The 24,660-nt window shown below is 41.7% G+C and overlaps 1 protein-coding gene across 5 annotated transcripts; it reads left to right on the plus strand.

Moving 5' to 3' along the window:
- The first annotated feature begins 101 nt into the window (after window positions 1-101).
- LOC115156318 (sushi-repeat-containing protein SRPX) lies at window positions 102-24,498 on the plus strand. Of its 5 annotated transcripts, none has more exons than XM_029703791.1 (10): window positions 102-228; window positions 5,443-5,499; window positions 6,907-7,101; window positions 11,017-11,193; window positions 14,935-15,061; window positions 19,189-19,307; window positions 19,590-19,769; window positions 22,317-22,450; window positions 23,315-23,436; window positions 23,549-24,498. In XM_029703791.1, the coding sequence occupies exons 1-10, from the start codon at window positions 135-137 to the stop codon at window positions 23,727-23,729; spliced, it is 1,386 nt and encodes a 461-aa protein (XP_029559651.1). In that variant the 5' UTR covers window positions 102-134; the 3' UTR covers window positions 23,730-24,498. The 5 variants fall into 5 exon arrangements, with proteins under 5 accessions (XP_029559651.1, XP_029559652.1, XP_029559656.1 ...); XM_029703795.1 differs by lacking the exon at window positions 102-228 and adding an exon at window positions 1,109-1,216; XM_029703792.1 differs by lacking the exon at window positions 5,443-5,499.
- Window positions 24,499-24,660: the final 162 nt, after the last annotated feature.

Consider the following 24,660-nt stretch of genomic DNA (forward strand, 5'->3'; position numbering starts at 1 on the left):
TAGCTGACGCGTGCGCCGTGGCTCAGGCCAGATTCGATTAGGATCCTGGTGGAGTATCCTCTCGTGTTTCTGGAGCAGGAGGCGGGTCTTTGGTAAGTTGGAATGCCTTGGAAGTTTTCCTGTACTTTACAAAGATGTTGAAGAGTGTCCCGCGCGTGAATATGGACACCTGGCTGGTAGTGTCCCTGTTCGTGTTTGTCCAGCTCTTCTTCAGTTTAGCCTATGAAGGTAAGGAATTGCAAATATTTATCCAACCCGCGGATCAGAGGGATTTAGTTAACCCACTAGTGTCCAAATGGACACCGTCCATTTAATTTATATTTCTCAAATAAATGTAACGTTTTTAGATATTTGCATAACATAGTTAGTGGTTGTTGCAATTTGTTCAGTTATTACGTATTCATTATCGGTTAGCCGATATCCCACCGCTACTTTTTGTGAGCCACATTTTATGTTTACGTGGAGGGGGGTGAGGCTAGGGTAAAAGGGGGGAATGCAGTGCGCATCTGGGGGACGTCTCCCGCAGAATTCATGAGACACTAAAGTCAGCATTCTGCACATGGTGCCTTAGCTTACCTTCGTGCTATAGCTTGTAAAAAAACGTATTAATTAAGTCCTATGTTCAAGTTATTTTGCCATGCAAAGTAAGTGCGCTATCCCACTGGGCACAGACGTCAATTCAACGCAGCTATTCCACGTTGGTTCAACGTAATTTCATTGAAATGTCGTGGAAACAACATTGATTCAACCGGTGTGTTCAGTGGGTAGTGAGTTTAACAGTTGTACATTCGTTTAACAAGGGGATATGCACGTAAAACGTGCCAAAATGTAACTAATCTTTACCTAGCTAATGGTCTATGATTTCAGTCAACGTAGTGGCGAATCACATCGAAGTTGTCAATAGCCTAGATAATTCCACGTCTCCAATAAATATTTCCCGACTACAGTCCACCCCAGTGTGACCGGCATCAGAGCCCATAGCTCCGGGATGTCGGAGCCGTCACAGGCCACAAGCCACACAAGGGTTCCTGTGTTCAGACTAACTGCACATTTGCTCTGCCTGCCTCCTCCCATTTCCTAGCTTTCCTAGACCCGCAGATCTGTGGAGTCAGTGTCTGTCCAGTGCTGGGTGGTTTTGTTTAATAAGATTGGAGGGTGACAGGAGGACTGTATCCGTTGAATGGAACCGTCAACAGGACATACCAATGATTTAAAGGTAGACAGACACCATGATGGGATAGAGAGACCATTATAGTTGTTTTATTTTTTGCTGATTGATTGATATGATTCCATGTGGTGTTCTCCCATCTTAGCTTGGTTACACAATAATTTCACACAAAGTCACACACACACATATATGCAAGCACTTACACACACACTGAGAGAGAGTTTTCCAGATGGATGAGTGCCAACAGGGCAGGGACAGTATCCTGCAGAGGAACATTCACTGCAGAGTAATGAGAAGCTGAAATAAGTTCAAGACGGGATTGGACTGTATAATAGTTTGGATGCATGGGTGTATACGTGTATGTGTGTGTGTATGTCCGTACCAAGGTTAGAGATGTAAGGTGTTTCAGAGAGAGAGAGAGATTGTGTGCTTGAGGGTGTTGATTTGGAGATCTATGTGTCTTGTCCAGTGGCGGCGCGGCTCACCACTTCTGTCTGAGAAACAGGCTGAAACATGTGCATACGCTACTGGATTTAGATTTACACTGACAGGCTAAGCACAGCTTGTCAAACTGATGCTTATAGCTGGCGGTCACTGGTGAGTCTGTGCTTGTGAGTGTGTGTGTGTGTTTATGGGGGTTGATTTAACAGGGGTCTTTGTATTTATTTGGGGGTTGTTAGTTACTGTTTATGTGGCGTAATTTGTGTGTGTGTGTGTGTGTGTGTGTGTGTGTGTGTGTGTGTGTGTGTGTATTAAAGGGGGTTGAGAAGGGGGGGATGGTTTGGGTTTTAAGTAGCCTTAGTAACCTCTCTTTGCTTTGGTGTTATACAGTGCTTTGAGGTGTCTGTACTGAGAGACAGGCTGAGTGTTGATGTTACTTTATGTGCATTGAGGTGTCTGTACTGAGAGACAGGCTGAGTGTTGATGTTACTTTATGTGCTTTGAGGTGTCTGTACTGAGAGACAGGCTGACTGTTGATGTTACTTTATGTGCATTGAGGTGTCTGTACTGAGAGACAGGCTGAGTGTTGATGTTACTTTATGTGCTTTGAGGTGTCTGTACTGAGAGACAGGTTGAGTGTTGATGTTACCTCCAGGGCATATGAAGGTGGGTGGTGACTGGCAAGAGAAGGGTTTGATGGTTGGTTCTCTCCGGAACTCTGTATGTTTCTGTCTCGGCTGCTGTCTCAGAAAACAAGATGGTTGCCGCAGTCTCCTTTGTCCCCTCTCATTACTATTTTCTCTGTCAACACAAGCAGACACTCACACAGACACACGCACACACTCAGTGACTCCTTCTCCATTATTGCTCGCTCAGCATGCATTTCTACTGACAGTGAAACCCAGTCATAATGACTCTATGAATCATTCATATTTTACGAATGGACTGCTGTGCTGTTGGTCTATGGTAGGTGAGTGACCTTGAAAGTATAGTTAATTGTCAGAAAGCTCAAACATGCCGTCTTAACACAGCGTGATGTAACCCAGGGAATTCTCTAAGCCTGCCAGCTTACTAATACCACTGGAGTAGCCGTAATAATGCTTCTTCTCATGCTCCATGGTGAGAGAGAAAGAGAGCGTGGCGGTAAGAGTGTCAGTGATTGATGCGTTAAGAAAAGTGTCGTGAGCATGTGATGTTGGAGAGAACAAGAGTTAGAGTGGTTGGGTGAGGAAGAGATCTATTAAAGGGAAGTTGTGCACAGAGGCAGTGAGAAAGAGATGGTCAAATCACTTCACTGTCTTTAGTCTGTGTGTTTCTGATGCCCAGATGAAATAACAGATGCCTGTACTGCCTGTTCAGTTCTCCTCCTGGCAATGTTTCTACATTAACCCTGTCATTGATTCCTATTACGCACAGCTCAGCTGAATAAAGCTGACTGGAACCTCAGTTTGTGTTCCCTCTGGCCCTGTTGTTCTCATTGAGCTTGGCAGGAGAGCCTCTCCCTCGCTCTCTCGCTCTCTCTGTTTTATCAACACCGTGTTCTCTCTGACGTCTTCCCACCCTCTGAGGAGTCATTTTCGCTGTGAGAGGAGAAGAGAAAAGAAGAGAGAGACTGTTCGGGATGCTGTCTGATTCCAAACCTCAGTGCACTGACAGAAAGACTGTTGGGACTGGGACCATGTTTATGTGGATGAATGACAACTTCTAGGTTTTCTCTTTCTTTGTTATTGAAAACTCTGGATCTGGCCTTCATTCACACACTGATTTTAAGCAAATAAGAAATAAGTAATAAAAGAAAACTTGCCAGTATAAAGTTGAGTGTCAACTTCTCAGCATATCAGCTTTTATTCAAGTCTGGCTCAATTTGATGATGTGGATGAGATCGTTTCAAGTTAATCATAGTGTTATTTTATCCCTGGCTGTTCTGGAGACCGCTTTGAGTGGAAAAGGAACAGCACTGCGGTATTCTAAGATCCCTTAGGAAAGGAGAGAGACAAGTCTATAATAATGTGTTATGCCCTCTGCTGCAGATTGCTGGATGGGATGTGAGTGTCAGTCTAACTGGCTGCCTTTGTCTCTAAGGATGTGCGTGTGGAGAAGATGGACGAGCTCTGTCTCTGGGAAATATCCCCTGCTATAGGCTATGCGGCTCTCTGCTGGTGTGGTGTATGTCAGTAGAGCCCCCTAGGATTCAATTTATTACAGAATAACAAAACCAAAAAATCAGAGCAGAACTTTAGTTGTTGTAGCAGGATAGTAATCTGTAGAACAGTCTCGATAGAGACAGAAAGGAAGGCCTACGTGTGTGTGTTAGATTTACTCTGTTGTGTGTTGTCTATTATGGCTCCATAACCAAGCCCGGTAGAGATGTGTGGTAAGTTCTCCATGTGCACTCTGGTGTTGGGTCATATAGTGGTCGTACTATGTAAGGATAGTCATATATAACCTCACTGTAGGCAGTGAATTGTCTGCAAGCTTGTTATAGAACTGATCTGAAGCAGCGGCACACACCTGTGATTAGTTTCCCAGATATGTCTGTTTCCCTCTGATAGACTTCCTTGGCTGTGTGCCCGTGAGTTTTCCCCTCAGCCAGCTAAATCAGATTCAGGGTCTGTATAAGGATGTGCTCAGTAGCAGTGTGATCTGACTGCTAAAACCGCAGTGCGCGTTAGACATTTGGCTGACGTGTATGTACGCCCGGCGGGCTGGGAGCGTGTAGCTGTAGCAGGAGTGAAAGACTTCTCTGTCTGTTTTGTCCCTCATGGATCCTGAACAGAGAACACATTCACACTGGGTTAGAGTCCACAACATCCTCCTCTGGTAGCGATTGGGCGTATCTGAGCTCGCTCCTCACTCCTCTCTCCCATTTACACCCCTTTCCTTCCCTCACCCATTCTCACGCCCACTCCCTTCACTTTTTATTCCCCTCACCTTTTTCTCTCTCCCTCACGTCACTCCTCCTTTATCTTGCATTGTGCGTTGAAAGGTTATGTATCATTTTGAAGTAGAAGGCTCTAGATCATGCAGCAATTTTGCTGTGACAGCGAAGCATTGTCTTCCAGACAAGCAACGTCCCAATACTCATATCTGCTTTCCTTTTGACAACTGATATCAAAGATCTTGACAGATGAAAGCAATAAGCCAGATTGGAAGGCCATTCTTTTTCTAGCTCTCTCATATTAGTGACCAAGAAGGAGAGAAGGAAAGGAAACCAATATTGGAGCACTAGTCACATATCACAGTAAGTATGTTGGTGACCTCACAACAAGACCCTGAGTCACATTTCAGCAAGAACAAACAGGAGAAAACATTTTGGAATGGAGAAAAGGTTTAGGTAGATCCTCCTCCATTTCAAAACGTTTCCTTCAGTTTCATACTTACTGAATGTGACCCCAGTGTGAGGTTGCCATTGAACCACTGGTTTTAGAACAAGGTTGCAGTAAAAGTGATTAATTGTGCCAAACCAGCTGGGGAGAAGGGCTCCCTTGGGGTTCTTTTTCTCTGCATGTGTTAAAGAGATTTCTCTCATTCCTCTTTGGAGGAATAGTTTAGCAACGTTTTCCAACAGTGATAATCTTGATTTAATAATGACCCCTTGCAAAACGCCAGTAAAGTCCAACCCAAATCTCTTGCTGAAGGATTAGGACTACCACATGTTTTGAAACGTTGATAAACCCTTTCAATCAAATGTATTTATAAAGCCCTTTTTACATCAGCAGATGTCACAAAGTGCTATACAGAAACCAATGCAGCCCTACTCTTATCTTGAATGCAGCCTTGCTCTCTCCCTGCCTTGGTCACTAGCTGCTTTCTTCTCCCTCTTACTTTCCCAGGGTCGGGATACTATGGCTATGGAGATGATGAAGATGCATATGCTCGTATAAACGGAGGTGAATGCTTTGACCAAGCTCTGCTGCCACACGCACGCACGCTTTTACACACTCTGGCACTCGCTTTCAACTTGCAGGAAAGTTTAGGGTTGAAGTAAGCCTCTTAAACTCAAAGCATTGACTTCACTTTTTATCAACATTGAAAACATGTATTTTATTTGAAAAGCCAATCAAAGTTAGCTGTGTGTCTTTCACTTCAATGTGATGTACACAACTATGTTATTTTCTTCTCCACAAGATAGCGATATGCTTCATCCCATGTTTTACAAACTGACACAATTATGTCAAACTTAACTTTCAACTTTTCATTGAGGTCAGTTAGACATGGAATTTTACCCTCTGGGCCAAACCAAACTCCTGGACTATTTCTCTTCTGTAGAGACTCAAATATTGTATTGTGTTCTCTTACTCAATGACAGTGGAGACTGGAGATACAGCCAACACACACACACACACGGACAGTCCAGCTGGTGTGTGTTTGAGAGTGTGTGTTAGAGAGAGTGTGTGTGCGCTTACAAGAAAGTGTGTGTGTGTTCTGAGCCAGTGGGAGATAGACTGCATATTTTATTTCCCTGGAATACAAACCTGCTGGCCCCTCAAACTTGGCATTCCCAAAAGGAATCTTTAGGCAAGCGTTTGAGGGATGGATAGAGCCGTCCAACTGGTAGAGGAAAGTTGGAGGCAACTTTAGTGTTCTTCTGACACATCTTTATCCCTCATGCTGTAAATCAACTCTAAATCATCATCCACTTCAGCCTCCAGTCTGAAGGTTATATTTATTAATAGTTCAATTGATGGGGTTTAGTAGCTCTAATCAACAGTATGATTGAGTGATCCCATTTAAATCCACTGGATCAAAGTGATCAAAGACAGACACGCACACGGACACACACACACACACACTCAAACTATTTCCCTTACTCTCAACCTATATCTTTTCTTTACTCAAGCAAGTACTTCTTGTTGTCAAGTACTTCTTATTGTCAGCATGGATTATGGTAAGTGACAAAGCCATTGTATCATTCTGTCTACCTGTGATGAGATGATGGATGGGTTTACACTCGCACTCCTGATTTTGATCTCTTTAGTCTGCTGTAAACACTGTGTCCTGTGGTAAATCAGTATGGATTATGTATGTTGTTATGGGTACCTCACTGCCTGACTTACACTCACAGCCTCTCTTCATTTTAGCAGTAAGGTGAGAAAACACATGGATGTCCAAAACACTGGTAAATACCCCCCGGCCCCCAATAGTTAATTTACATTGCGGCACAAACAGACAATGTCTACCTCTATCCTGTATAGATAGATGTCTGCCCAGCACCTGAACCAGAAGGACGTTTATTTCAATATTTTATGTGAATAGTATAACTCTCCCTCTTATTCCCCACCCAACCCCATTTTTAGGGACCCCTTGGTGCGCGCCCATCAAGGTGAAGCATGGCGACGTGAGTTGTCGGAGTCCTGGAGGGCAGTATTATAAGAACGTGATGGGATCGCGCTGTAAGATCCGCTGTAAGAGGGGTTACGAGATGCAGCAGGGACACCCAGAGGTGGTGTGTATGGCCAGCAAACACTGGTCAGGAAACTACGCCTGCAGGGGTGAGACCGCCACACACACACAAACTCGCACACCTGGCCTACTGGCGAGACCCAAAATCACTGGACACACACATTTACACCAAACATACAGTACCAGTCAAAAGTTTGGACACACCTACTCATTCAAGGGTTTTTCTTTATTTGTAAAAATGTTTACATTGTAGAAATAACACATGAAATCATGTAGTAACTAAAAAAGTGTTTCACAAATCTAAATATATTTTTGATTTTTGATTTTTCTAAGAAGCTGATGACAGCTTTTGCACACTCTTGGCATTCTCTCAACCAACTTCACCTGGAATGCTTTTCCAACAGTCTTGAAGGAGTTCCCACATATGCTGAGCACTTGTTGGCTGCTTTTCCTTCACTCTGCGGTCCAACTCATCCCAACTCATCAGTTTTGGGAAATTTGCATCCTGTACTCAAAGTTCTGGGACACTAAAGTCCATGGAGAATAAGATCACCTCCTCCCAGCTGCCCACTGCGCTGAGGCTAGGGAACACTGTCACCACCGATAAATCCACAATAATCGAGAATTTCAATAAGCATTTTTCTACGGCTGGCCATGCATTCCACCTGTCTACACCTACCCCGGCCAACAGCTCTGCACCCCCCGCAGACTGTTTTGAATCCCACCGTACCTTCTCCGCTATGCAATCTGGTTTTCGAGCTGGTCATGGGTGCACCTCAGCCACCCTCAAGTCCTAAACAATATCATAACCGCCATCGATAAAAGACAGTAGTGTGCAGCCATCTTCATCGACCTGGCCAAGGCTTTCGACTCTGTCAATCACCGCATTCTTATTGGCAGACTCAATAGCCTTGGTTTCTCAAAAGACTGCCTTGCCTGGTTCACCAACTACTTCTCAGATAGAGTTCAGTGTGTCAAATCGGAGGGCCTGTTGTCCGGACCTCTGGCGGTCTCTATGGGGGTGCCACAGGGTTCAGTTCTCAGGCAGAGTCTTTTCTCTGTATATATCAATGATGTCGCTCTTGCTGCGGGTGATTCCCTGATCCACCTCTATGCAGACGACACCATTCTGTATACATCTGGCCCTTCTTTGGACACTGTGTTAACAAACCTCCTAACGAGCTTCAATGCCATACAATACTCCTTCCGTGGCCTCCAGCTGCTCTTAAACGCTAGTAAAACTAAATGCATGCTTTTCAACCGTTCGCTGCCCGCACCCGCCCGCCCAACTAGCATCACTACTCTGGACGGTTCTGACTTAGAATATGTGGAAAACTACAAATACCTAGGTGTCTGGCTAGACTGTAAACTCTCCTTTCAGACTCACATTAAACATCTCCAATCCAAAATTAAATCTTGAATTGGCTTCATATTTCGCAACAAAGCCTCCTTCACTCATGCTGCTGAACATACCCTTGTAAAACTGACTATCCTACCGATCCTTGACTATGGCAATGTCATTTAAAAAATAGCCTCCAACACTCTACTTAGCAAATTAGATGTAGTCTATCAAGTCACCAAAGCCCCATATACTACCCACCACTGCGACCTCTATGCTCTCGTTGGCTGGCCCTCGCTTCATGTTCGTCGCCAAACCCACTGGCTCCAGGCCATGTATAAGTCTTTGCTAGGTAAAGCCCTGTCTTATCTCAGCTCACTGGTCACCACAGCAACACTCACCCGTAGCACACGCTCCAGCAGGTATATTTCACTGGTCATCCCCAAAGCCAACTCCTCATTTGGCCGTCTTTCCTTCCAGTTCTCTGCTGCCAATGACTGGAACGAATTGCAAAAATCACTGAAGCTGGAGACTTTAAGCATCAGCTGTCAGAGCAGCTTACTGATCACTGCACCTGTACACAGCCCATCTGTAAATAGCCCACCCAACTACCTCATCCCATATTGTTATTTATTTTTGCTCTTTTGCACCCCAGTATCTCTACTTGCACATCATCATCTGCACATCTATCACTCCAGTGTTAATGCTAAATTGTAATTATTTCGCCACAATGGCCTATTTATTGCCTTACCTCCCTAATCGTACTACATTTGCACACACTGTATATAGATTTTTCTATTGTGTTATTGACTGTATGTTTGTTTATCCCATGTGTAACTCTGTGTTGTTGTTTGTGTCGCACTGCTTTGCTTTATCTTGGCCAGGTCGCAGTTGTAAATGAGAACTTGCTCTCAACTGGCCTACCTGGTTAAATAAAGGTTATATATATATATATATATATATATATATATATATATATATATATATATATATATATATATATATATATATATATATATATATATATATATATATATATATATATATATATATATATATATATATATAAATAAATATATTTATATTTATTTATATATATATATATATATATATATTTATATTTGTTAAAATCACAAACCATCTCAATTGGGTTGAGGTCAGGTGATTGTGGAGGCCAGGTCATCTGATGCAGCACTCCATCACTCTCCTTCTTGGCCAAATAGCACTTCCACAGCCTGGAGGTGTGTTTTTGGGTCATTGTCCTGTTGAAAAACAAATGATAGTCCCACTAAGCGCAAACCAGATGGGATGGCAGAGTGCTGTGATAGCCATGCTGGTTAGAAGCCTCCCTGACCAGTTTTCTTCTGGTTAAGTGTGCCTTATATGAAATGTATGCAGTCACTACTGTAAGTCGCTCTGGATAAGAGCGTCTGCTAAATGACTAAAATGTAAATGTAAGGCCTGATTCACACAGTCTCCTCTGAACAGCTGATGTTGAGATGTGTCTCTTACTTGAACTCTGTGAAGCATTTATTTGGGCTGCAATTTCTGAGGCTGGTAACTCTAATGAACTTATCCACTGCAGCAGAGGTAACTTGGGGTCTTCCTTTCCTGTGGCGGTCCTCATGAGAGCCAGTTTCATCATAGCGCTTGATGGTTTTAGCGACTGCATTTGAAGAAACTTTCAAAGTTCTTGAAATGTTCAGTATTGACTGACCTTCATGTCTTCAGATCGGTGTCCCTAAACTGGAACGGTTGTTGTTAACATGCGCTAATGTGAATAGAATGACATTGTAAGTAACAGCCAACTTTCCAGGATATACAGTAGACATGTCTGATATGGGCAGAAAGCTTATATTCTTGTTAATCTAACTGCACTGTCCAATTTACAGTAGCTATTACAGTGAAAAAAAGACCATGCTATTGTTTGAGGAGAGTGCAAAACAACAAAACGCTTTTATCACGGCAACTGGTTTGATACATTCACCTTAGAAGGTAAATATGTACTTACATTCAGTAATCTTGCTCTGATTTGTCATCCTGAGGGTCCCAGAGATATAAGGTAGCATAATTATTTTTGATAAAATCCATTTTTATATTCAAATGTAGGAACTGGGTTCTACAGTTCTGGGTTCTACAGTTCCCGGCCATCTAGATGTGAAAGTTGAGTTGAAAAAGAGGCTACGATCCTTGCTTATTTGAGCTGTTCTTGCCATCATATGGACTTGGTATTCCACAAATTAATTCCACAAATTAACTTTTAACAAGGCACACCTGTTAATTTAAATGCATTCCAGGTGACTACCTCATGAAGCTGGTTGAGAGAATGCCAAGAGTGTGCAAAGCTGTCAAGGCAAAGAGTGGCTACTTTGAAGAATCTGAAGTATAAAATATATTTTGATTTTGTTTAACACTTTTTTGGTTACTACATGATTCCATATGTGTTATTTCATATTTATGTCTTCACTGTTATTCTACAATGTAGTACAAGTAAAGAAAAACCCTTAAAAGAGTAGGTGTGTCCAAACTTTTGACTGGTACTTTATGTAACCACTGAAGATACACACAACCAATAGAATCATTGTCAGATTCTTCAGCTACCTGCTAATCATACACCCTGTTTGTGAAAATACATTTATGGACTTGATTTGTGTTTCCCTGTCAGAGATCCGGTGTCCTAAGCTACAGATGCCTGCTAACGGTGGCTATAAGTGTTCAGACGGATCCTACTTTAACTCTCGCTGTGAGTTCTTCTGCTCCCTTGGATACACTCTGAAGGGGTCCAAGACTGTCACCTGCCAGTACCACAAAACCTGGACCTCAGGGGAGAGCGCCTGCGTAGGTGAGTCAGAGAGTGCTTGCGTGCAAGTGGATGTATGTGCGTGTGTGGGTGAGTGCGTGCGTGCGTGTGTGCATTTACCGATGTACAGTATGTGTATGGTGTTTGTGTGTGTGTGGTGTTTGTCTGTAGCTGTCAAATCAAATTGTATTTGCTGAATACAACAGGTGTAGACCTTACAGTGAAATGCTTACAAGCCCTTAACCAACAATGCAGTTAAAAAAGTGTTAAGAAAATATTTACTAAATAAACTGACTAAATAAATAAAAAGTAAAAAATAAGAAAACATTTTTTTTTTATATAATGAAAGAGCAACAATAAAATAACAGTAACGAGGCTATATACAGGGGGTACCGGTGCGGGGGCACTGGTTAATTGAGGTAATATGTACAGTCGTGGCCAAAAAGGTTTGAGAATGACACAGATATACATTTTCACAAAGTCTGCTGCCTCAGTTTGTATGATGGCAATTTGCATATACTCCAGAATGTTATGAAGAGTGATCAGATGCATTGCAAAGTCCCTATTTGCCATGCAAATGAACTGAATCCCCCAAAAACATTTCCACTGCATTTCAAACTTGCCACAAAAGGACCAGCTGACATCATGTCAGTGATTCTCTCGTTAACCTGTTGAGGATCTTATCCCGATCTTATCCCGGTATTGGGATTCATTGTCATGTGACCATGGCGGGGAATTCAAAACTGCAAGAGTAATCATTTCAAAAAATCAAATAATCAACTATTTTCCTCCATTTGAAAGATATATCTCCTAAATCTAACCACGCTGTCCGATTTTCAGAGGCATTACGGAGAATGCATAAAGTTAGGTTATGTGAGGAGAGTACATTGACAATAGCTGCGTGTAATGTTTAGCCAATTCAAAGAAGGGCATCAACAGACAGAAAACTAGCTAGAATTATGCACTTACCTTTGACAATCTGCATCAGATGACACTCATAGGACATTATGTTATACAATACATGCATTTTTAGTTCCATCAAGTTCATATTTATATCCAAAAACAGCATTTACAGTCGCGGTGAAATTCAGAATTTTTTTCGGCTCGAATGCACCCAGTGAATCCAGCATTACAAATCACGGAATTACTATTCGAAAACATTGGTAAATTATAATATTGTCATTCAAAGAATAATATATTATCATCTCGTAATTGCTACCGAATGGCCAGATCTCAAAATAACTTTACTGGGAAATCACATTTTGCATAAACTGGGTACTATGCTAACAACAATAAGCTATATGCTAAGCTAAGCTAAGCTATACCGTTAGCATTAGCATCATCTAATATCGATAATAACATTCTAAATATCCCCTTACCTTTGATTATCTCCATCAGAAGGCGCTGCCAGAGATCCCAGGTCCAGAACAAATGTGGTTTCTTTTGACAAAGTTCATAATTTATGTCCAAATAGTTAGCGTTCAGTAGGCTCCCACAAAATGAGGTGGGCAGTGTAAAGTCACGTCGAAAAGCTAAAGAAAACCTAGTAAATAATCTATTTACGTTTGTTTAAACATGTCAAACGTTGTTTAGCACTAATCTTTTGGTCCATTTTTAACGTGAAACATCAGTAAACATCAGTAATATTTTCACACAACCTATCAAGTGTCTAGAATAAACGATAATGACAAAGGCACTCTTCTCAGATTCATGCGCAGGCGCAAAAAATGAAGTGATGACGTGTCAACTTGTAAGCTTTCTAATTCGGTCTGTATTCATGACAGATGCTTCCAACAACTTTCTAAAGATCGTTGACATCTAGTGGAAGCAGTAGGAGTTGCGAACTGAATCCTTTCTCACTGTGGTATCTTTAAAACAATGACACTAAATAGTACAGTCACAAAATTCTCATTTTTTTTAATCTATTTTTCACAGGTTTTTGCCTGCAATATGAGTTTTGTTATACTTACAGACACCATTCAAACTGTTTTAGAAAATTCAGAGTGTTTTCTATCCGAATGTGTTAATAATATGCATATCCTAGCTTCTGAGTTGGTGTAGGAGGCAGTTAAAAATGGGCACATATTTCTTTCAAAATTCTCAATACTGCCCCCGTGGCCCGTAGAGGTTAACACAGGTGTGAGTGTTGACGAGGACAAGGCTGGAGATCACTCTGTCATGCTGATTGAGTTCGAATAACAGACTGGAAGCTTCAAAAGGAGGGTGGTGCTTGGAATCATTGTTCTTCCTCTGTCAACCATGGTTACCTGCAAGGAAACACGTGCCGTCATCATTGCTTTGCACAAAAAGGGCTTCACCAGCAAGGATATTGCTGCCAGTAAGATTGCACCTAAATCAACCATTTATCGGATCATCAAGAACTTCAAGGAGAGCGGTTCAATTGTTGTGAAGAAGGCTTCAGGGTGCCCAAGAAAGTCCAACAAGCGCCAGGACCGTCTCCTAAAGTTGATTCAGCTGCAGGATCGGGGCACCACCAGTACAGAGCTTGCTCAGGAATGGCAGCAGCCAGGTGTGAGTAGAGGTCCTGGATGGTAGGAAGCTTGGCCCCAGTGATGTACTGGGCCGTATGCACTGCCCTCTGTAGTGCCTTGCGGTCGGAGGCCGAGCAGTTGCCATACCATGCAACCAGTCAGGATGCTCTCGATGGTGCAGCTGTATAACTTTTTGAGGATCTGAGGACCCATGACAAATCTTTTCAGTCTCCTGAGAAGGAATAGGCGTTGTCGTGCCCTCTTCACGACTGTCTTGGTGTGTTTGGACCATGACAATTCGTTGGTGATGTGGACACCAAGGAACTTGAAGCTCCTAACCTGCTCAATGACCTTGACTAACCGGTTCACCCACACATTGACTCTATACCGCTACCCCCCGTATATAGCCTCGCTACTGTTATTTTACTGCTGCTTTATAATTCATTATTTTATTTTATTTTACTTAAGACTTATTTTTCTTAAAATTGCATTGTTGGTTAAGAGCTTGTAAGTTATCACTTCACTGTAAGGTCTACACCTGTTGTATTCGGCGCATGTGACAAATACAATTAGATTTGATTTGTAAGCCGGAATCAGGAGGATAGAGTTATGGTCAGATTTGCCAAATGGAGGGTGAGCTTTGTATGCGTCTCTGTGTGGAGTAAAGGTGGTCTAGAGTTTTTTACCTCTGGTTGGACATGTAACATGCTGGTGGAAATGAGGTAAAACGGATTTAAGTTTCCCTACTTTAAAGTTCCTGGCCACTGAGAGTGCCGCCTCTGGATGAGTATTTTCTTGTTTGATATGGCCTTATACGGGTCGTTGAGTGCGGTCTTAGTGCCAGCATCGATTTGTGGTGGTAAATAGACAGCTACAAAAAATATAGATGAAAACTCTCTTGGTAAATAGTGTTGTCTACATTTTATCAAGAGATACTCTACCTCAGGTGAGCAAAACCTTGAGACTTCATTAATATTAGCTGTTATTGACAAATAGACACAGACCGCCACCACTTGTCTTACCAGAGGCAGCTGTTCTATCTTGCCGATGCACGGAAAACCCAGCCAGCTGTATGTTATCAATGTCGTCTTTCAGCCACGACTCGGTGAAACAGCACTCCATCACAGGAGCTTCTCTAGTCTAAAATCACCCCAATTACACAGACAGGACATAACATGACAGAACAGGGAAAAGCACTTTTTTTCCCCCTCTCTTCCTGTTTTTCTTCCCTCCACATCTGCTGACCTTTTTAACCACTCTTTCCCCCCTCCCCTCTCTCCTTCTCTGGTAGATGTGGATGCCCCAGTAATAAAGTGTCCTAACCTGAAGGACAAGACGGCAGAGCCTGGCAAGCTCACTGCCAGGGTGACCTGGGACACACCGGAGGGCAAGGACACGGCCGACGGCATCCTCACTGAGTCAGTCTGACCCCTGATCCTTAACCCCACTGAACCTTCATTTATAACCTGTAGTGGTAGTTAGGCTTGGGCTGTATACCGTGTATTAGATGTCGACCGATTATGATTTTTCAACGGCGATTTTTGGAGGACCATAAAAGCCGATACCGATTAATCGGACGATTTTTATATATATATTTGTAATAATGACAATTACAACAATACTGAATTAACACTTTTTTATTTTAACTCAATATAATACATAAATAAAATTTATTTAGTCTCAAATAAATAATGAAACGTTCAATTTGGTTTAAATAATGCAAAAACAAAGTGTTGGAGAAGAAAGTAAAAGTGCAATATGTGCCATGTAAAAAAAGCTAACGTTTAAGCTCCTTGCTCAGAACATGAGAACATATGAAAGCTGGTGGTTCATTTTAACATGAGTCTTCAATATTCCCAGTTAAGAAGTTTTAGGTTGTAGTTATTATAGGAATTTATAGGACTATTTCTCTCTATACCATTTGTATTTCATATACCTTTGACTATTGGATGTTCTTATAGGCACTATAGTATTGCCAGCCTAATCTCTGGAGTTGATAGGCTTGAAGTCATAAACAGCTCTGTGCTTCAAGCATTGCGAAGAGCTGCTGGCAAACGCAGGAAAGTGCTGTTTGAATGAATGCTCACGAGCCTGCTGCTGCCTACCACTTCTCACTCAGACTGCTCTATCAAATATCAAATCATAGACTTAATTATAATATAATAAACACACAGAAATACGAGCCTTTGGTCATTAATATGGTCAAATCCAGAAACTATCATTTCGAAAACAAAATGTTTATCAGTGAAATACGGAACCGTTCCGTATTTTATCTAACGGGTGGCATCCCTAAGTCTAAATATTGCTGTTACATTGCACAACCTTCAATGTTATGTCATAATTATGTACAATTCGGGCAAATTAATTACGGTCTTTGTTAGGAAGAATTGGTCTTCACACAGTTCGCAACGAGCCAGGCGGCCCAAACTGCTGCATATACCCTGACTCTGCTTGCACTGAACACAAGAGAAGTGACACAAATTTCCTAGTTAATATTGCCAGCTAAAATGATTTTTTTTTTAAACTAAATATACAGGTTTAAAAAAATATACTTACAGTGGATATAAAAAGTCTACACACCCCTGTTAAAATGCCAGGTTTTTGTGATGTAAATAATGAGACAAAGATAAATCATGTCAGAACTTTTTCCACCTTTAATGTGACCTATAACGTGAGCAATTCAATTGAAAAACAAACTGAAATCTTTGAGGGGGAAAAATAAAAATAAAAAAACTCACAATAACCTGGTTGCATAAGTGTGCACACCCTTAAACTAATACTTTGTTGAAGCACCTTTTTGATTTTATTACAGCACTCAGTCTTTTTGGGTAGGAGTCTATTAGCATGGCACATCTTGATGTGGCAATATTTGCCCACTCTTCTTTGCAAAAGCGCTCCAAATCTGTCAGATTGCGAGGACATCTCCGGTGCACAGCCCTCTTCAGATCACCCCAGAGATGTTCAATTGGATTCAGGTCTGGGCTCTGGCTGGGCCATTCCAAAACGTTAATATTTTTCTGGTGGATTTGGATGTGTGCTTTGGGTCGTTGTCGTGCTGAAAGGTGAACTTCATCTTCAGCTTTCTAAAGGACGCCTGAAGGTTTTGTGCCAAAATTGCCTGGTATTTGGAACTGTTCATAATTCCCTCCACCCTGACTAAGGCCCCGGTTCCAGCTAAAGAAAAACGGCCCCAAAGCATGATGCTGCCACCACCATGCTTCACTGTGGGTATGGTGTTCTTTGGGTGATGTGCAGTGTTGTTTTTGCGCCAAACATACCTTTTGGAATTATGGCCAAAAAGTTCAACCTTGGTTTCATAAGACCATAACACATTTTCCCACGTGCTTTTGGGGGACTTGATGTTTGTTTTTGCAAACTTCAGCCGGGCTTGGATGTTTTTCATTGTAAGAAAAGGCTTCCGTCTTGCCACCCTACCCCATAGCCCATTCATATGAAGAATACGGGAGATTGTTGTCACATGTAGCACACAGCCAGTACTTGCCAGAGATTCCTGCAGTTCCTTTAATGTTGCTGTAGGCCTCTTGGAAGCCTCCCTGACCAGTTTTCTTCTCGTCTTTTCATACATTTTGGAGGGACGTCCAGTTCTTGGTAATGTCTCTGTGGTGCCATATTTTCTCCACTTGATGATGACTGTCTTCACTGTGTGCCATGGTATATGTAATGCTTTGGAAATTATTTTGTACCCTTCTCCTGACTGATATCTTTCAACAATGAGATCCCTCTGATGCTTTGGAAGCTCTCTGCGGACCATGGCTTTTTCTCTGAGATGCAACTAAGAAAATGTCAGGAAAATCCTACTAGAACAGCTGAACTTTATTTGTGATTAATCAGAGTCACTTTAAATGATGGCAGGTGTGTAATGACTTCGATTTAACATGAGTTTGAATGTGATTGGTTAATTCTGAACACAGCCACATCCCCAGTTATAAGAGGGTGTGCACACTTATGCAACCAGGTTATTGTAAGGTTTTTATTTTTCATTTTTCCCCCTCGAAGATTTCAGTTTTTTTCAATTTAATTGTTCACATTAACATTATAAAAAGTTCTGACATGATTTATCTTTGTCTCATTATTTACATCACAAAAGCCTGGTATTTTAACAGGGGTGTGTAGACTTTTTATATCCACTGTATGTATTCATTTTAAGAAAGGCATTGATGTTTATGGTTAGGTACATTGGTGCTACGATTTCGCTTTTTCGCGAACGCACTTTTGTTAAATCATCACCCGTTTGGCAAAGTAGGCTGTGATTCGATGATAAATTAACAGGCACCGCATTGATTATATGCAACGCAGGACAAGCTAGTTAACCTAGTAATATCATCAACCATGTGTAATTAACTAGTGATTATGTTAAGATTGATAGTTTTTTATAAGATAAGTTTAATGCTAGCTAGAAACTTACCCTGGCTCCTTGCTGCACTCGCGTAACAGGTGGTCAGCCTGCCACGCAGTTTCCTCGTGGATTGCAATGTAATCGGCCATAATCGGCGTACAAAAATGCAGATTACCGATTGTTATGAAAACTTGAAATTGGCCAAAATTAATCAGCCATGCAGATTAATCGGTCGATCTCAACCGTGTATTTACCGTATACCGGGATATTTGGAAATAGCCACAGGATGTTTTTTCAATACAGTTTAAACTATTTATTTGAAGTTTTTGTATACATTTGAATATTTGTAGTTACTTTTTAAGTAAATACCTGCAGTCAGCTAGTGCAATATGATAGGCGATAAAGAAGATTGCGTTCTTTATTTTACCTGTCACATAATTTTTCTTACCGGTAGTCCCCAGTCACGTGGTGGTTGTTTACAAGCACACAACAACAAGAGACTTGTGAGTCACTCACTGTTGTGCAGCACACGTCTAGTTACAGTATGGAATTCACAGCAAAATGTTTGCCAGCTAGATATTTTATAGCTATTAATTTAACTGTCTAAAATTTGCTAAATGTTCTGCAGTTGTGTATTTGGTTTGCTAATTTAGTAGCTAGTTCACTATCTAGCTAAGTGATTAGCTTGTTCCAAAAATCAAGCTTAGCTTAGTAACAGCAGAGAATCCCCTCCTGGATCAAGAGCCTTGCTGTCTAATATTTGTTTTGTGCGTGCAGCAAATTGTAAGTAGCTTTTTGAGTTAGTTGTATAACTTTATGAGCTGGGAGGTCTGTCCTGAAAATTATTTAGATTAGAGGCCGTATAAAAAATTTGCAACGAACTTGTTAGCATTTAATTTTAATTCTCTATGAGATTTTACATGTACTTGTTAGCATTGCTAACCTTAGGATTACAGAGGCTGTGGGTTTAGAAAACAGCTCCCCTTGTGTTCAGTGCCGGCATTACCGAATATCACGGTATAGCACAAGGTTGGAATGAAGGTATGACCATCTGGATACTGCCCAAGTCAAGTGGCAGTAGTAGCAGTAATAGTAGTTGTCATGGTAGCAATAGTAGTAGGGTAAGTCTTTAGTTAGGCTTCAGTACTATTGACACAGTGTAGTATTTGACTGAGGCTGTGTTTACAGTGTGATCCTGAAAGGGAAGCCTCCTGGACACTTCCCTGAGGGGCTCCATAAGATGTCCTACACCGTCTATGACCGAGCCGGAAACAAGGGCAGTTGCCGCTTCTCTGTCAGAGTACGAGGTGATCCCCCAACATTTTTACAATGTTTCTAGTCAGACAGCAATGTTCTGACAACATTTGAAGGAACAATCACAGAACACTTACACATTTATGCCTCTTAGGCTGCTTTTACACAATCAGACAGTTTTATATTCCACTAATTGGTCTTTTGACCTATCACGTCAGATCTTTTTCAGAGCTGAAATGATAGGTCAAAATACAAAATTAGCGAAAAAGAATCAGAATTGGGGCTGCATGAACACAGCCTTAGAGTGTGTGTCTGAATCTGTTTTGTGCCACCAGTGCGTCGCTGCAGCCCCATCACCCCTCCAGAGAACGGCTATATGAAGTGTGACAGTGATGGAGATAACTACGGAGCCACCTGTGATTTCAAATGTACAGGAGGGTACGAACTTCAGGGCAGTGCTGCCAGGGTGTGCCAGTATGGACTCACCTGGTCAGGCACGGAAACCAACTGTGCAGGTACATATCTGTGCACACACACATGTATGCACACACACACACACACACACATACTGTTCACATCACATAAGCACACCTCACAGACACACATACAGTACTTTACACTTCACATAAACCAATAGGGCTGGGAATTGCTAGGGACCTCCCGATACAATATCATCACGATACTTAGGTGTCGATACGATATGTATTGCGATTATCACGAATCTATATGTATTGCGATTCAATACTGGGATTTTTATTGCGATTCGATCAGACATGGAAATAAAAGTTCTGAAAAACAAATTGACTCCCTATTTAAAATGAAGAATGAGAACATGCAGGCACATCAAACCAGCACAACAATTATTTTGTGATATTTTCAAAATGATATGATATATCGTCAAAAATAATATCCCAATATGTAACTATTGATTTCCCCCCCCCATCACTATAAACCACACACACTTCTAGTTGAAGTCGGAGGTTTACATACACCTTAGCCAAATACATTTAACCTCAGTTTTTCACAATTCCTGACATTTAATCCTAGTAAAAATTCCAGTTAGGATCACCACTTTATTTTAAGAATGTGAAATGTCAGAATAATAGTAGAGAGAATGATTTATTTCAGCATTTATTTCTTTCATCACATTCCCAGTGGGTCAGAAGTTTACATACACTCATTTAGTATTTGGTAGCATTGCCTTAAAATTGTTTAACTTGGGTCAAACATTTCGGTTAGCCTTCCACAAGCTTCCCACAATAAGTTGGGTGAATTTTGTCCCATTCCTCCTGACAGAGCTGGTGTAACTGAATCAGGTTTGTAGGCCTCGTTGCTCGTACATGCTTTTTCAGTTCTGCCCACAAATTTTCTATAGGCTTGAGGTCAGGGCTTTGTGATGGCCACTCCAATACCTTGACTTGGTTGTCCTTAAGCCATTTCGCCACAAATTTGGAAGTATGCTTGGGGTCATTGTCCATTTGGAAGACCCATTTGCGACCAAGCTTTAACTTCCTGACTGATGCCTTGAGATGTTGCATCAATATATCCACATAATTTCCTCCCTCATGATGCCATCTGTTTTGTGAAGTGCACCAGTCCCTCCTGCAGAAAAGCACCCCCACAAAATGATGCTGCCACTCCCGTGCTTCACGGTTGTGATGGTGTTCTTCAGCTTGCAAGCCTCTCCCTTTTTCCTCCAAACATAATGATGGTCATTATGGCCAAACAGTTCTATTTTTGTTTCATCAGACCAGAGGACATTTCTCCAAAAAGTACGATCTTTGTCCCCATGTGCAGTTGCAAACTGTAGTCTGGCTTTTTTTATGGTGGTTTTGGAGCAGTGGATTCTTCCTTGCTGAGCGGCCTTTCAGGTTAAGTCAATATAGGACTCGTTTTACTGCATCTTCACAAGGTCCTTTGCTGTTGTTTTGGGATTGATTTGCACTTTTCGCACCAAAGTACATTCATCTCTAGGAGACAGAACGCGTCTCCTTCCTGAGCGGTATGACGGCTGCGTGGTCCCATGGTGTTTATACTTGCGTACTATTGTTTGTACAGATGAACGTGGCACCTTCAGGCATTTGGAAATTGCTCCCAAGGATGAACCAGCCTTGTGGAGGTCTACAATTTTTTTTTATGAGGTCTTGGCTGATTTCTTTAGATTTTCCCATGATGTCAAGCAAAGAGGCACTGAGTTTGAAGGTAGGCCTTGAAATACATCCACAGGTACACCTCCAATTGACTCAAATTATGTAAATTAGCCAATCAGAAGCTTCGAAAGCCATGACATATTTTTCTGGAATTTTCCAAGCTGTGTAAAGGCACAGTCAACTTAGTGTATGTAAACTTCTGACCCACTGGAATTGTGATACAGTGAATTATAAGTGAAATAATCTGTCTGTAAACAATTGTTGGAAAAATGACTTGTGTCATGCATAAAGTAGATGTCCTAACCGACTTGCCAAAACTACAGTTTGTTAACAAGAAATGTATGGAGTGGTTGAAAAATGAATTTTAATGACTCCAACCTAAGTGTATGTAAACTTTCGACTTCAACTGTACATTACACATCCACCATGCTGTGTGTTTAGCAGCATTGAAGTTGTGATCAGGGGTGCTGAGGGGTTCGCTGGAGGTGAAAACAGCCCATCGATGTCTCCCTCGGCCAGGATGGGCTGTCGATCGATCACAGAGATCCAGCAGATCAATACTGCCTGCTCTGACATCGACCAGCACTGTCTGTGACACATTCTTAAGTGGATTATTGTCTAATAGAAGAGACAGTATTATACTGCTATCATATTATAAAATACAGTGACGCTCCATATAGCACTTCTGATATACGCTGTGGAAGGAACAAGTCATTCGGTACTATTGCTAGCAAACTATAATACAACAAGACCAGTAAAGACAAGTAAAACAGAACAATGAAATTGACATCATTTTGAGATTTTTTGGGGCAATTTCAAATCAAGTTACATCATTTGCTTTCATAGAATATGATGATGTGATATGATGCAATGATGTAGTGTTTTATTATGTCATAACATGTTATGTCACAGCTATGAACATCAACGTGGGGGTGCGTACAGCCTCAGGTCTGCTGGACCAGTTCTATGAGAAACGACGTCTCCTCATCATCTCTGCTCCCACAGCTGCCAATCATTACTACAGGTTCCAAATGACTAATCTACAGGTGAGGGAGGGATGAGGGAGGGAGGGAGGGGAGAAAGGCAGAAAGTGAGGAAAGAGGGAGACCGAGTGGGGGAGTAGGTCAAATTGTCTGTGGTTCTGCTGATGGGGTGTGTGGTTCCTGGTAAACAGAGAAAATGTCACCGCGCAGAATAAACAATGCCGGTGTGCTCTGTAAATTCATGCTATTCTGGGTTTAGATGATTTTCTGCCTGTCAAAAGATATTAAAAGGGAGCAGCCTTTAAAAAGCCTGACCTTTAAAGTGTCAGGAAGAGGTGATTCTTGTCATACACTGTGAGTCATTACAACCTCGCCTTTAAAGGTCCAATGCAGCCATTTTCATCTCACTATCAAATCCTTTATGGGAAACAATTAAGTACCTTACTGTGATTGTTTTCAATTAAAATGGTCTAAAAGAGCAATTTCTAAAGCAAGAATGGTACTAGGACTGTCTGGGAGTGGTCTGAGTGGGGAGGGTAAAACTAGCTGTTAGCAGAGAGGTTTGGAACTCTTTCTTATTGGTCTATTAACTAATTTACTGCCTGGTGATGTCACCAAAACTCCCATCTCACCAAAATAGGCAGAAATTTCAGGCAGTCTTTTCAAACACTTCTTACATTACAAGGGCATTTTCAAAATTTCACAGTATTATTCCAACTTCATAGTGTGGAAATGTATATAAAATACGGGATAAGCACGTTTTTGACTGCACTGGGCCTTTAACAGGCCAGGTGATGGATTCTGTGACATTTGTTGACATTACTTGAATTTGTATGTGAGTGCATTTTCATGTTCTTTGCTTGTGTGTACAATGCTATGTGTGTGTTTTTGGTGTGGTTATAATATAAATATGTGTGTGTATTCCAGCATGCCCAGTGTGGTCTGGATCTCAGGCATGTGACGGTGATTGAACTAGTCGGGATTTACCCGGCACAGATCGGCCGTATCAGCCACAGACTCATCCCCCCGGGGCTGGCTCTACAACTCAGGTACATACACACACCGTCATCATCATTCATAACAAACCTATAACTTATTCTTCAGACCTACCATTGTGTGTTCAGCCTTGACCTGATGGAAGTGTTGATGTATGTTGCCTAGGTTACTGCTCCAGATCTCCCATAATAACTTCAACATGGTGATGATTGACAAGCAGGGGATGGACAGGGAGCGCTACACGTACCCCATCACCTCAGCCCAGATCTTCACCACCATTGACACCTGGCAGGGACGCATGGATGAGATGGTGCTGCAGCAGGAGGCAGGCCACACCTGCCAGTAGTACAACACCTCAACGACACCCCTCACTAACACCCCAACACCATCTCCCCAAAAAAGCCCACTATTCCCAATTGTACTCCTCAACGCCCCCTATTTCCTTCACCCTATGGACAGTCCTCCTCACCCCCACAATATCCCTCCAAATCAATAATTAAACCCTACCGTTGCTCAATATTACTTCCTGAACCCGACTCCCATCCTCCAGTTCCCCATAGCAGACCACAGCTAGTTAACGTATCCCTCAATAAGTCATTGAACCCTCTATTTCCCACCAATGTGATGACTTTCAGTTGAAGTGCCTTTCCTAAGTAGGAATCATTAGTATCGGAATGTCTGATTGGAGTTTGGAGCTGTGGAGCATTGGGACCAGGCTAATTAGAATGGAAATATAACTCTTTCATCACTGCATCCTACAGCAGTTAGAGGTCCTGGGCGGAGTGGGTCGTCACAATCATATTGATTCTTGTACTCGTCAGTCTTGCTTTTATTTCTTTAAGCTTGGACACATTTTACTATTATTATGATGATGTTTTGTATAATAACTATTTTCTTTTTTTTTTTAGATATGAAACTGGAAAAATCCTTTAGCTGTTTTATATTTATGTTTCTCAATTCTGATAGCAGTGTTTTAATTAGGACATGAATAATAAGCACTCGGGAATGTGTGTGTGTGTGTGTTGTAACAGGCAGTGATGCTGGTCCATCAGTACACTGCTCTTTGTTCCGTTTGATTTCACACAACCATGATTAAATAGCCCTCTTAAAAAGAGTGACCTCGTCCTTCTGTCGTTACAGTTACAACCAGAACTATGTTTTACGACAGTCTAGTTTGTCTTTTGTAATGTAGTTTGTCTTTTGTAACGACAGAAAAAGTTTCATACATTTACCCTCAGGATAGATGGGGGCTGTGTGAATGCAAATACATACACGTG

Source organism: Salmo trutta, chromosome 20, assembly GCF_901001165.1.
Source record: "Salmo trutta chromosome 20, fSalTru1.1, whole genome shotgun sequence".
Lineage (NCBI taxonomy): Eukaryota > Metazoa > Chordata > Actinopteri > Salmoniformes > Salmonidae > Salmo > Salmo trutta.